Source organism: Melopsittacus undulatus, chromosome 4, assembly GCF_012275295.1.
Source record: "Melopsittacus undulatus isolate bMelUnd1 chromosome 4, bMelUnd1.mat.Z, whole genome shotgun sequence".
In the NCBI taxonomy this organism is placed as follows: domain Eukaryota; kingdom Metazoa; phylum Chordata; class Aves; order Psittaciformes; family Psittaculidae; genus Melopsittacus; species Melopsittacus undulatus.
This window is the reverse complement of record NC_047530.1, coordinates 9,679,088-9,693,817: the sequence shown is the minus strand read 5'-3', so window position 1 is coordinate 9,693,817 and position 14,730 is coordinate 9,679,088. Positions and strand designations below refer to the sequence as shown.

At 41.5% G+C, this 14,730-nt stretch overlaps 1 protein-coding gene across 4 annotated transcripts; it reads right to left on the bottom strand.

Annotated features, from left to right (window-relative positions):
- Positions 1–7,752: 7,752 nt before the first annotated feature.
- TIMM9 (translocase of inner mitochondrial membrane 9) lies at positions 7,753–14,658 on the bottom strand. Of its 4 annotated transcripts, none has more exons than XM_031044537.2 (4): positions 14,600–14,658; positions 11,363–11,431; positions 10,935–11,030; positions 7,753–8,261 (listed from the first exon to the last, which is right to left on the bottom strand). In XM_031044537.2, exons 2-4 carry the CDS (start codon positions 11,399–11,401, stop codon positions 8,127–8,129), a joined length of 270 nt encoding a protein of 89 aa, XP_030900397.1. In that variant the 5' UTR covers positions 11,402–11,431; positions 14,600–14,658; the 3' UTR covers positions 7,753–8,126. The 4 variants fall into 4 exon arrangements, with proteins under 4 accessions (XP_030900397.1, XP_005143953.1, XP_030900399.1 ...); XM_005143896.4 differs by having other exon boundaries at positions 14,487–14,611; XM_031044539.2 differs by lacking the exon at positions 14,600–14,658 and adding an exon at positions 14,475–14,590.
- Positions 14,659–14,730: the final 72 nt, after the last annotated feature.

Below are 14,730 nucleotides of genomic sequence, written 5' to 3'. Positions count from 1 at the left end.
GATTATACTGAATTGAGATTCTTTCTTTGTAATAAGAGATTAGGTATCATGCTTGCAAGAGCAAGCAAAAATAAAGCACCCTCTTGGCAGTCTTCATGCTGTTATCCTGCCTTCTATCTTTTAGTTTTTCTCAAAATAATATTTCAAGTTTAGAAGGAAGAAAAAATAAAAGGTTATGGGATCAAATGCTGTTGAAACTTAAAAAGAAGAGGGCTGCAAGAGAATTCTGATTCCCCCTGGCCTCTGCAATGGAGACAACGATCAGATTTCTGGCAGATTTATTACTTTTTAATTAGCATATACCTGAAAATTGGAAAAAGCTTGAAACATTGGCATGCAAGGACATAAGGTAAGAAAAAGTTAACTTCCCTACTTGTTTTAGTTTTCTCTTTCCATAAAGTGTACCAGCTACATGTATACTAAGGAGTTTTTTCTCTCTAATATGTAACACCCAGTTGAATCTCCACTTGTTTCTGACTGCTCTGTCAGATGAGAAACCTCTTACTACAACAGTCTGAATAGATTTGGCAGCAGAATGTCAGAACAATAACAAGAAGCTATTATTTCAACAGCAGTTAAACAGATTTACAGTAGTAATTACCAGTGAAAGAAAAGCATAACAAGGGAAAGTGTGTTTCTTCATGAAGCGTAATATATCTGACCTTCACAGGGAGTGGCAGAGGCCTTTAATTTGAAGGACAGCAGTAAAAAAGGGGATTAAATCATTTCTTCACTCTTTGTTAAGTTCTGCTTTAATCCAATGCTTTTCAAAAGTGCAGTATTAGAATAAATTAGGCAGAATTTTTTGACATGGATGTATATTCTCGTTTTAAGGGTAGGGAGCCACATAATGATGGCTACCAAAATTACCCAGTATGGCTTTGATGGGGAGCTGGAAAAAGAATGAATCTAAGGACTGTCAATTCCCAGGTCTCAGTCAGGCTATTCACTCGAGAGCCTTTTCTCTCTGGATTGGTTTGTCGACCAGATGGACTGCCACATTTAAAAAAAAAAAAAAAAGAGTGTTCTTATAAAAGGTTCCTCTTTCCCCATTAAAAATATTCTTGGACAGCTGAGGCAGCCAAATGGGATTTCTGGACAGCATTTACTGGAATTCTTTAACAACAGTAGTGCTTAGACTTAGTGCTGTTTTCTTTTTTAAGAGCATGTTTGGTTTGATTGCTTGAAATCTGACAGATGAGCTGGAAGATCGATTTATAAGCCAAAACAAAAGAAGATGAATCCGTTAACAAAGGTATCTCCAGCTGTTTAACTCACCATGCCCTTAATTTGTGCGTTAAAATCTTGGCTATTTTCACTTGTCTGTACTTGGGGTTTTATTATTTGCTACAGTGTGCAGGATAAAGACTACCTCAGGATATAAGGCAAATAATAAAGCAGTGGAACCAATGGGGATGTTGCCAGAGACTGACTCACTGTAATTCCAGGGTTTAGGAAAAAAGATATTTTATCATTAACTCACACTTTTTATCAAGCTATTGCCTGCACATTTTGAGAAAAAATCTGTTACTCGACCAAATTATCTTCCACCAGATAGAATGATGACTTTTTTTTTAGAGATTTCTGGGGGAATTTAGAAGTATTCACCTGGGCTTTTTACTTGTTTTGGAAATTTGTGAGTTCCCCAGATTCCATGAGCGTTTTTTAGTCTCATGCACGGCTTTGGAGGAAGATACATAAATTCAGTTTCTCATGCTACAGTGTTACTGGTCTGAATATATGCTTGTTTCAATGAAGTTGCATGGTGGGTTTTGTGATTGGTTGCAACCCAATATCAAATACTCACTGCATTGCCATTTTAAGAAAACTGAAAAGATAAGACAACCTTAACAGTGAAAGCAGCTGTTTCTCAGCCTAAGAACAGGATTTTCTTGTGTTCCTCTTTGTTTTGAATTACCTCAGCACTATTTACATTACTATTCCTGCTTCCCATTTTCAGAGAAATCCTACTTTCGGTTCAGAGCAGGGCTGTGCTGGTTGGTTCTGCTTCAGCTCTGCAACTACCTGCTATTTATATTAGTACCCTTATGCTGTTGCTTATGCTACACCAATAGTTTTCAAGTGAAAAGGTGTCTCTTTATGATACATTTAATTCACTAGTACAGCTCACTGGTGATGAAAAGAACCACAGGAGTATTCCAAGGCTCACCTCTGTGTTTCATTTCTTAACAGCAAAGAAAATCAGCACTAGAGCTCCATTACAGCCATGAAAACCTGCAGGTTGTTTATTAGTAGTGTTTGCTTTAACTCTTACTCTGAGCCTTGTTGGTGAGAGACAAGGTTATGTATTGCTGGCGAAGCCTCTCCCTTTCCCTGCTCTGCAGAATAACCAAAGAATATTTTCCATTCCAGACCTGTCAGTGTCTTCAGCTATTTCTAAACTACTCCACTAATCCCTCATCTGAGTACAGTCTGACCTAATTTGCCATGATCCTGCCAGCTATGTGTTTCCTAAGGAGAGGTAAGATGTGGAATTTGTATGAAAGACTTCATTTTATTGCACAAGGCTGGACTGGATTGGAAACAAGCCACTTGTTTACATGCATGTGCAGCTTAATGCTCTGTCTCTTAATGCTCATTGATTTCCTGAAAACTACTTCTCTTAGGAATGGGTAAGGTTTAAAGTAATTTAAAAAGGAAAAGAAAGAAAAAACCCAACCCCTTGATTTCTCCTGCTTACTCTCTGCTTCCCACCCTCTGTGTGGTGATCCTGTGCCATCCCAGCAGCTTCTCAATAGGGTCTTGCTTTTTGCAGTGCAGTCCCCGATTGCCTGCGCTGTGCTGGCTCTCTTAGCACTGTCGGTTTTGACATGCTTCCCTCTCTCGATTTCTGTTTAAGGCCCTGTCACGCCGGTGCCTCCAGCTCTGCCGCCTTCCCACAGCCAAGCGGCTGCCCAACGGCCATGGCCTCACCCCGGTTACCCTTCTCACCTGCCGCAGCCTTTCGCTTCCCTCTGAGACATATTCCTGCATGCCCCGAAGGCAACAGAACCCTGTAAGGAACCTGTGGGGTTTGTTCTGTTTCTTTCCTCCGCATACACTGGCTGCAGGAAGGCTCGCCGCCGCCGCGGCTGTGGGCCGTGCTCAGGCCGCGTTTCAAGTCGCCGGTGTTCAGAGGAGGCAGCGGCCACCCGGCCCTGAGGCGGGAGGGGGACCCCTCCGCCATCGCGCTGCACCCAGCCCAAGGCACTGCACTCTCCTCTGAGGGGAAGGGGTGGCCGGCGGCGGTAGGCCCCGGGGGAGGAGGTGCAGAACCGAAGTCCCGCAGCTCTCCTCAGGCCCCGCCGCTGTCCCCAGGAGACCCGTGTCTCAGAGAGACTTTGTCCACATGATCTAAGCAGGTCCCACAGCACAGACCCGGCAGCAGGGGCAGCCAACAGCCCCTTTCCTCTGCTCCTGTGACACCTCACTTAGAGTACTGTGTGCAGTTCTGGTGTCCTCGACATAAAAAGGACACGGAACTGTTGGAACAAGTGCAGAGGAGGACATGAGGATGATCAGGGGACTGGAGCACCTCCTGTATAAAGACAGGCTGAGAAAGTTGGGGCTGTTCAGCCTGGAGAAAGCTGCTTGGAGACCTCATAGCAGCCTTCCAGTATCTAAAGGGGGCCTATAAGGATGCTGGGGAGGGACTCTTCATTAGGGACTGTAGTAATAGGACAAGGGGTAATGGGTTAAAACTTAAACAGCAGAGGTTTAGGTTGGATGTAAGGAAGAAATTCTTTACTGTGAGAGTGGTGAGGCACTGGAATGGGTTGCCCAGGGAAGCTGTGAATGCTTCATCCCTGGCAGTGTTCAAGGCCAGGTTGGATGAAGCCTTGGGTGATATGGTTTAGTGTAAGGTGTCCCTGCCCATAGCAGGAGGGTTGAAACTGGATGATCCTAAGGTCCTTTCCAATTCTAACTATTCTATGATAAGGTGATTAGAGCATGCCTTGCTGCACAGGACAAGCCATGGTTCATTCAAATAGTGTGTAAGTGTAACCTTTCTTTCTGTTTTGTTGGGGTTTTTTTTTGAGTGATTTAGAGTCTTTCAGTTACATCTGTTTGTGTACGTGAGAAGTCCTGGGAGAACAGCCTTGATCATCATTCTAAAGTCCTTAGCTGATAAAGCTTGAATGTTGAACAATCCCTGTTGTGTTTACAGAAATAACACCAAAACACTGAAGCATCAAGTTAAGGTAAAACATAATTAAAAATAAGAAAACAAAACCCAAACAACATAGTAATCTAGCAGTAAGAGTTGTAACTTTATTTAGAGTTCATTTAATGCTGACGTCTTCAAACCTAAGGTGCAAGCAAGATGCATATTTAGGTGTCAAAAGCTCTCAGTGTTTTTGCAGGTTTTAGAGTTTGGGCCAGGGTCATTGAAGAAATTTTTGAGCTGAGCTGAATGGATTTCCCAAGATTAGAACAGGATCCCACAAATGCTGTGTACTGATTTCCTAGCCTGGCTAAGAGAAACAGCTGTTGCTTAGACTGATTCTCAGGTATTTAAGAGAGCAGAGGAAAGCCACCTTGCGCTGAAGTCATAGCCATGATTTATCTCCAGGCATTAGGTGTTTACCCACACCTCCCTTGCAGAAGACTGTAGTCAAATACTTCTCTTGCCTTCAAACAAAGAGCTCAGTAGTTGAAGCTCAACAGCAGGTTACAGAAATTAGGACTTTGCTCCTGGTCCTTGAGAGAATTCAAGAAACCTCTATTACAATTTTCCAAATGTTTGATTCTATTATTCTACCAGTACCACTGATGTACAGGGTATTCTGGACCAAGCCTCTCATTTGACCCTTGTTGAAATAGTTCTATTTTGTGTGGGCTGATTAGCAATTGCATACTTTCCCAGCTTTCTCATTCAGACATTTCAGAAGGAAGGGTCTGTTTTCCTGTCTCTACTGCAATGAACATCACCTCCACATGAACATTTGCTCACTAGCTCACTTTCCATCCAGCTAGTTTTTGGAGGCCGTGCTCCTGTTGCCTTCTCTGCCTTCCCACCTCCACTCTTTATTTTTTTCACAGCTTTCTCAGTACTCCTTCCTCAGCAGCACTCCAGTTTTCATCCTTTGCTGCTCTTTTAATCAGAATTGATGCCATTCCTGCCCCTAACCTAACATGTCCCATCAAGGTGATTCACCTACTCTCCAGACTCCTTCTCATAAATACCATATCCAGAGACTAATCTGAATCCTCATTTTTATTCTGATTTTGGCTGTGTATTTCAATATGCCTTGCAAACTTGAAGCTGTTCAAAGAGAGGGATGGAGAACACTCCAGATTACGCTATGTCGTGGAGGTCAGAGTCCTCTTCTAGGGGAGAAAACACATAGCCTGCCTTTGTAGACACTTCCAGCCTTCACATGACTGTCCATCCAGGTGCTGTAGAAATACTAATTTTTGCATTTGCAGTTAAATATTTGTGAGAATTGGGTGCTGGGAGATCTTGCTCCAAGGAGGAATGACCAGCTGCAACACTGTGAGAATACACATTGATAAAACACTTGAGAGGCACTAAAACACTGTGTCACGAACCATTCTCCACTCACAAATTCTCCTAACAAAATCTTATGTGGTGCATTTTTCTAAATAACATGACCTGAGCCTGCCATCAGGATGTGCTGACTCGTCAAGGAAGTAGACAGAAGTCAAACTTCAGCAAAGCAATTTAACCTTTAAGAAAGTTTTCACTGCTGCTTTCTGCATCACTTGGATGCTTTAGTTATGTGGATGTGCTCTGTTTCCAAGCTAATAGTATATTTGTATCATCTTTCTTCAAACAGTAACCTGTATTGAAAGGTATGGAAAGATCACAGTATTTTGGGAGTGAATTAAACTAGGACAAAACTGTTTATCCTTAAAAGCATGCATCTCTGCGCAGCAGTATTGCGACTTGTTTTCCACTCTAATTACAAGACACATCTGTAAGCAAACTACAGTCACTATAAGAACATTGCTTCTGTGGAAGTCAAGAATTTTTGTCTGGCCAGCTTCTTATCAGGGTAGCAGCTGTCAAACCAATGCTTATGCTTCCAGGGATACTTTTAATAGAATAGAATTAACTAGGTTGGAAAAAGACCTTTAAGATCATCAGGTCCAAACATTATCCCAGGACTGCCAACTCCACCACTAAACCATGTCACTGAGGGCCTCATCTACACAGGTTTTGAACACTTCCAGGGATGGTGATTCCACCACTGCCCTGGACAGCCTGTTCCAATGTCTGAGCACCCTCTCCATAAAGAAATTTTTCCTAATAGCCAGTCTAAACCTCCCCTGGCACAGCTTGAGACTGTTACCTCATCCTGTCACTTGCTACTTGGGAAAAGAGATCAACTACCTCCTGGCTCCATTTTTCAGGTAGTTTTAGAGAGGGGTTTTCTGAGCAACTGTCCTCTTTGCACTCTGAAGTACAACAGAAAATGAGATCATTCCAAACATATATTACTTTCCAATGTTTAGCAAAAAAACTGCTTTAAGAAAGCCATAAATCTTTACTATGGATATATTATTTGTAATTGACCATAACACTGGTGGCCATAACAATGTTAGCAAACAATCTAGACATTATTAGCCTGTTACTCTTTTGAGAACAGAACATCAGAGACTTGCTGCCATATTAGGGCTTTTTTAGCCTTTACTATTTTAGAGTAAGCTCTTGGCCATCTCCGAGGTAACAAGGCATGGGCTATGTAGGAAAAAGCCGCAATATGACTAGTAGAAAACACATGCAAATGAGACTGCAGGAGCATACTTGTTTCTTCCACCTTTGAAAAAAGACACATGAACAGATTTCTGTGGAGAGCTGTGGCAGCTTTAAACAGCAGGAAACAGAACAGCATCCAGTGCAAGCAGCAGGTGTACCGTGCTGCTGTCAGGCCTAGTAATCCACAGCCTGAACAGCTGAGAGCTGGAGTAGTAAAGACAAAAAAACCTCCAACCTAAAAAAATAAACAACTGAAAACAGGCAGAAAATCATTATTTCAAAGTGCTGCTGGAAATAAAAAAACTACACAGAAGGTAATGACAAAAAAGTATATGGGCAGTATGCTAATCTTGATGTTCAGCTCCTTTTGTTGCTGTATTTGGTTAGTTGCAAGTAAAATGGGCCTGTTAGCTACCATCTACTGTACTGACAATCTGACTGTCAGATTTCAGCTGTCAGAATCATTTCAACCAAAACCACATCAGAACAGATTTCTCTCTGTACTCACCCAGCAGCAAAAGAAACATTGTTTTGTGCATACCTTGCACTTCCTCTTGGCATTCACACAATTAAAGGAGAAATTGGAATTGCACTCCAAGCGTAGTTGCTTGAAGTACATCATGCTTGCCTCAGACAAGGGAGCTGAATTTGGAGGACCCCAGGGGAAACAAGGAGCTGCCTTGGGCACAAGCACTGCAAATGATTCACTCACATCCCTTGTAAATGACATGTTGAAGCATGAGGCAAACGTAACCTCAGGATAAGGTGGCAGAGCATCTCTGCCTACTTGAACCCATTGATTACAACAGCCATCTGTTTATGACCACCCTTGCCTTCAGAAATTAATAGATTCACAAATTCCCAGCTGCTAAAATAACATAACTAATTCTGTTACCTAAGAGCAACTTAAACTAGCAATGAACAAACATAACTCTGTAGTACCTGAGGAATGAGACCACAGCCAACAAAATACTGTTTAAGCACAGTGTCCTGAAAGCGTATCTTTGGAAAGAACATACATACAAATGTATAGTTCCCATTAATTTTAATTAAATAAAAAAGGTGTATTTCCCATATTCCATTTATTTATCTGAATCAGTCCTAGCAGAAAGGAAGCATAACCCTCCCACCACCCTTGAAAGTTAAACATACCAGTCTGCAGGCCCTGGAGAAGTTTCTATCAGTAGTACTCCATTGTAGAGTTAAAAGCACCTCAGAAACAGACTCCATTGCCAGTCCACCATGACTAATTTCTTGTTTAACTTTTCATAGTTTCTCCTGTCTGAACAGCACCTAGAACTGCAAGTTGCTGGACACACATCCTGACAGTAGAAAATCCAAAGTGTGTTCTTGCTCAACAAACATTGGCACTGCTTGTAAAGTCTGAACAGAGCGCCCTTATCTAACGAGGTGCGCTAAGCAGTCCTGCTTTAGCTGCCAGAGCTTCATTCTGCTGGATGTGGTACTCCTGGAATCTCATGGAGATCCTTTGTGTCATTTTCAAGTACTTCTGTAGGCAGTGGTCTGAGCAAGTCATCTAGAGGAAGAGGGAAAGAGAAGGCTTCAAACAGTAATTAAATCACTTCCCCTAACAGGACCCAAAATTTGATCATATACAGGGATAAACAATGTGATGACTACATCTCATAATCTGTGTTAAGCCTCAAGGTGAGGGCCTAATTGTGCACAGTGGAAAATGGGAAGTTTAGTTTTTGAAGGATGTCTGGATTATCTTTTAATATAAATATCCTTTAATATAAATTCTCATATGACAGTCTTCATGGAAAGCATCTCAGATCTAGGAGATATTACTGTTTCTTCCTTGGACTCCTCTTGAGAAAGTATGTAAAGCATTTTATTTTGCAATAAATAATAAATCTTTTAAATTAGTGTCTCTTTAAAGTTCTGTTTACAAGCACACATCTTTGACAGTCAGATGTTGTCTACTGTATGCTAGCTCAGTTTAACCGTTTCTAGTTCCTATTAGCTCTATCAGTATTCTTGCACCTCCTTGCACAACCTGCACAAAAGCAATCAGAGTACCCTCAAGTTCTCTGACAGCTGGACAGGGAAATAAATACCTGGGCCTATTTCACCCATGGTAGCATATTTTAAATTTAGAGGTTTGGGGTAGAGGTGTTTAAATGTAAAGAAAGAGTTATGAGATGGTTTGTGAGCAACAGTTTTACCAATTGGGTAATGTGCATTCTGGTTCTAAGTCTTTGCTATCACTGTAAAAGTTAGCAAATTTAGATAGAAAGGAAAGACACCAAATGTGCCTGATTATTAGAAAACCTGAAATTGCTTTGATTCTGCTTAGCATGGAGAGATGTGAAAAGCAGAGGGGCTAAAAGTGAACAAGAAAAAACATATGCAGCTGTGCATACCACCCATCCTTCTCTCTCCTTGACCTGGCATCAGCTATGGCAAAACCCGTTGAGCAGGAGTCAAGTTCCACTTGGAAACAAATTCTGGAACTACCCCAAGACACTGCTCCCAGAGGGTGTGGTACTTGTTATATGGTGCCTGGGGAAGTCTAGACTTGCAGTGCAGTCTTGCTATAGGGAAAAAGGTCAGAAGCTGTTGTTTCAAATGGAGACTCTCAAAGGAGATTCATGGAGGTATTAATTATATAATAAGAAACTACACCTTTGAAGAGAAACATAGGAATTTCCATAAAAGATCAGTCCAGTGGTGCATCTAGACCACTGTGTTTCCAGCAGGCACCAGAGCCAGATGCTCTGCAAGAAACCCCATAATGGATAATCACAGGCAAAACTTACTTCCCATCAAAGAGATTCTTCCTAGCCTTCAGTGGCTCCTGTGCTACTGCCATGGCCCCTTTGCAGACCACAGAAAGAAAGAAAAAAAAAAGAATCTAGAAGTATTTTGGGGGTCTAAATCTTTAATTCCTCTCCAATGAGTGTTCATTGGTTTTGGATTTCAGGTCTTCAATGAAAGACTGTATGAACTGCTACTTTTAAAGAAATTCTAGTAACACTTTGGGTAGCAGAGAAAGTGCAATCCTCTAACAGAAATCAAATACCATCCAGAAAGGTAAAGAGTTGTGCTGCCAACACCTCTGTCAGTTCTGTTAACTGACACTCCTTGTATTGCTCACGCAATTCAAAATGACTTGTTAAAAGATAGTACAAACCCTATCTAGAATAATTCTGACCTCCTATAAGTAACAAAAATTCTGTTAAAGCAGATGCAGAGATCAGGGAAACAACGAATCCACCTTGGGAAGGTAAGAGAGCTTTGTTTAGAGCAGCAGAACAAAAGCTGAACGGAGACATGATTTTTACCTGCACTGAGGAGTTAAAGTCCAAGGAGGCAGAAAATGCTCAAAAACAATGGTTAGTTTAAAACTTCAGGTTGTTTTTTTCTGCCAGCAGAGTCATGCAAAGTTTATTAGACTTTTAACCAACAAAATAATGAGCTTCTGAAACAGCCTCTCAACAGGAGAGGAGAGGTGAGGCAAAACCCATGCAACTAACGTAATTGAGAGCTTAATCTTTTTTGCAGATGTCTGTGATGTGATGGAGCTTCCTGCAATGCCGAAGTAGATTTAACAGCCAGAGCTCTGAAGACCTGCATTTCTGTGGCTCACTACAAAGCAGGGAACATAGGCAAGTAAACAAGTATTTCAGTAGGATTCTACCTTCAAAGAATGGGATGCAGGCTGTAGGTAGGCAACTTCCATGTCCATAAAGATACCATCCATCAGAAGTTGAGGCACAAGAACCTCCACTGACAGCTCAGAGAATGAAATACACAGAATTGCAATAAGCAGATCTCTCTCTTCAAGTGAGATCAGGAAGACTCCCTTTGTGTACATACTGAAAAGACAACAATGACAAAACCTCAAGAGGTCCTAGCCTATAGTTTGTAGCTGATTATCTTAATACATGAAAAGCACTTTACTTTGGTTGCTTGGTTGATTTCTCTTTGCAAATAGACTGTTAGGGTGCAAACAAGTATCTGGCCATCACCTTGGACATATTTGGAGAAGCAAAACTACAGACAAGCTACTTCTTCCACTAAGTTGCTTCCTAACTTGGAAGCTACATTCCAGACACCTGTACTCCACTAAAGACTGCTACCTACCTTTTTAACTAGTTGAAAGATCAAAACTTCCTAAATTGCTTCTGAAACTCGAATGCTATACAGCAATTCTACCAAAGGGTCATTAAAAGCATTTACCTACCTCTTCTGGTTTAACTTCTCTGCTAGTGAAATCTTTTATGCAATCCAGGAAGCAGTTTTCTGTAATTTTATTGTATGTTCCAAGAAACTCCTTGAACTATAAATAAGAATTAGACAACAAGTATTAAGAAAAAATTCTACATTAACTTAACTTTTCCTATGCACAGCTGCACGGGCCATTTCGTGACAGTGACATTTCAAGAATGAGTCCATAGAAAAATTTACTATTAGTCAGAATATGTCAGCACCAAATGCTGCTAGTATTTCAAATCAGATACTATACTGTGTTTGTCAATGGCCCAAATGTTTAAATTTTGGTTGCTACAGAACAAGAAATTTTTGTCCTTCTCTATGCCCTACACCTTTCACTCTATGTGACAAAGTAACAGAAGATCTTCAAAGCCACCACTTATGAATACAGCATCTTACCTGCTTGATCTGATCAGCTTCTGAGATTTGTCCAGCCATATTCTACTGTTTGAGATTCAGTCACCTGTTCTGAAGATAAAAGTCAAGTTTCACACAAAAATCATATATAAGAACTGCAGCATTTTACAACAGAATCAATTTTATATGTCCTTGACGTGCGTTTAAACACAGCTTTGCTCGCTAACTTTCAAGCCATCCACTTGAAGGAAAATTATCTATTTTAAATGCACTCAGTTAAAAATGTCCAGGCATGAAGCCTTCAGATACACCTGTTAACTACTGTCCTTTGGACACTTTCTAAGCCTTTCAAACAGTTATAGATTTTTTTTAATCACTTTAAATGCTATAAATTCATTCAAACTCACACAGTAAAACTAGGGTGGGAGTGGGAGGGAGAAGCAAGCAATAATATTTTCTAGCCTTACAGTTTCAGTGAGTTTTGATGCCATCTGTAAAGACAGTAAGGAAGAAAGGCAAGTATTGGAATTGTAGCCACTCAGAATAAATGCAACATAGGACAGCTTGCAGAGATGCAGATGCCTGGTTTCTGTGCAACTACATTCTCACCAAACACTTAAACTGGAGCAAAAGTTCTGGTCATTGAACATAGTGAATTAAATGTAAAAAATCACAGAAGAATGAGAATGGCCTTAAAGGAAGGGAAATACACACAAAAAAGGGAAGAATGAACAACCATGGATCCAAGAATTTAAGCTATAATCCTCATGGAAGACTCACATTCCAATCCAACACAGTAAGTGAGGCTTGAAAGCATCCCTTCTGGTTTCCTAGTAGAATATTGAAAGGTAGTCTTCCTTTTCCTTTAATTTACACATTATCTAAGACCTATCCCAGATGATAATGCAAAGTAATATTACATGTGAACAAGAACAAGATACTTCAGTTTAATTCATGTCAACTTGTGGAAGAAAAATTAACACTGAAGTGCAATCTCTTTGTGAAAAAAGTTCATTCAGCCCTTTAGCGAGGGCTACTTACAGTTAACCCTGTATGATGTTTTGCCAAATTTTGAGCAAGACATTAAAGTTTTAGAAATCTTAAACTATTCCAGTTTCTTGGTAGGGGTAAGGGGTAAGCAAGCCTTCTAAACAAGAACAAAGAGACAATAATAATTTATACAATAGAAAGAAAACTAAGCAACTAAAATAGCACTGTGGAGCTGTCATAAGTGTGCACTCTCCTAACACTCCTTTACAGCGGCAATGGGATTATAACATCAGCCATTTAGCATTATGCTTTGCCACTACACAGTAAGCCAGTTTGGGAACTGAAGGCAAAGAGCACATGATATTGAATTTAAGATGCATACCCCCACAACCAGAATTCATCATGGCAGATAAGTTGCACAGGTTACTCTTAAGGAGAGCCTATGGTTGCTCAGAAGGGGCTACTCAGGTTAATGTAATAATCTAATTTGCTGTAGGAGAATTGGACATGACTTTGATTTGGGACAACCTGTGAAAATTGATGGTGACCCCACTTGAGATTTCTCAGCCTATTAGAAGGAAAATCAGTGACAATTCTATAAATTCAGGTTAAGTAGATTATTAAACAGAGTCAGAAAACACAGAGAACTGGAAAGACTTTTGTCCTCTCCCAAGCACAGACAGTTAAAGGCTTCGTCAGTGCTGTTTTCTCACACTCAGTATTGCTTCATTATGCTTGTTTGCAGCAAACCTCATCTTTTATTCTTCTCCAACTAGTTTGCCAAGCTTAAAATTAGATTTACTGAACTGCAGTTCCACAAAGCTTTTACGCTTGCACTTGGGAGATAGCTCTGATTTAAATCAGCACACTGGCACTCTGATCTTAAGTTTCTGAAACTCTTGTGCCTCTGCAGGTATTTTACACTTTCTACACAACTGGCAGTGAAATTGTATGGCTCTATTGCACCTCTTCAGTAGCCATAAATTATAAATAGTTGCCTTAAACATCTAAAACTACACTACCTAAACATTCCCAGAATACCTGGTTTATTCTTAAAGTCTATTAAATATTTCAAATTTTCCTGTTGTTTGTTCCCTTTCCCTCCAACCTGTGGAACAAGAAAAAATAGGTAGAAGAATCCATTACAGGACTCTGCATCTCAGCTAATGCACCACAGAGCTTGCAGACCTGCTCAAACAATTCCAGCATGCTTCAGGTTTAAGCCTGCAGAGCCTGGATTACTTTCCTCTGGTCTAAACATGGTTTGAGAATGTAGCACTGCACTTTTAAACATGTCACACTGAAGAAAGCAGTTATCTCTAAATAAACTTCTGTAACAAGGGCCACATGGTCTGGATGTGCTGGTTCACCAGGGAAGTACCAACAGCCAGGAATTCTCCCTTCTTGAAGGCCCTGGCGCTCTTCCATGAAACTATGAGAAAAAAATACCTATGAAATAAGCAGGCCACAAAACTAATCACATAAAATTCAAGGTAAAAAGGTTTCCTCCTCATTTCACATGCTACTTTCAGCGTTTGGAGACATGTGGTGAAATGAGAAAGGGACTGGTCAGAAGATGACTGGATAACAGACTGTACCTGGTGCACAGATTATTATAATTCACAGTCTCATGGCTGTGGGCTAGACCCTACTCTGTCGACAAGAGAAATCAATAGCAGATGACTTCCCAAGGCCGAAGTTACCATAGTTTGAAATCAGACACCCGAGAACCCCTCTGAACAGGCTGAACATACCCAAGGGTGACTGTCCTGGGAGAAAACACGTGTTTTTCTGTGATTACCTATTTAAGTTAGCTTAGGCCTGACTGATACTTTTGACACAGTAACATCAACCCCTGACCTGAAGTTGCTGGAGAGAAAACAATTTCACCGTGATTTTGTATACTTGTCTCCGTTTTTTTAATTACATCCTTCAGCTCTTACTTTCAAGGGCACCTTGAGCTTCCTTGCCCAGGGAGACCCCAACTACGCCAAGCCCAGACCAACAGCGCCGGTACGAGCGGAGGGACAGACACCAGCACTGCGACAGCTCCAGAAGCGGAACGCGGTTTCCTTCTCCCACAGGAGCTCTTTCATCCCCCAACCCCGTCGAGTCGAGCCCAGCCCAACCTGCCCCAGCAGCGGCCGGCCCCAGCCTGCCATACCTTATTGCATACCTCACCGTTTGAGGGCCCCGCCAGGGCTCTCCCGTCAGCAGCGGCGGCGCCCGCATTCACCACAGCACATGAGGCCCTCACGCAGGAAGGAGAATCAAAGAGCACAGACTTACCAGCAAGCTCACGGCTCCCGCCGGAAGCGCAATGCTCTTATCTGTCCCCCGCGCTGCGCTACTGGAAGCGAGCAGGGCTCGGGAGTGGGTTTCCTTCCGGACACTATTGGGGAGAGGACTGCGCGCACCTT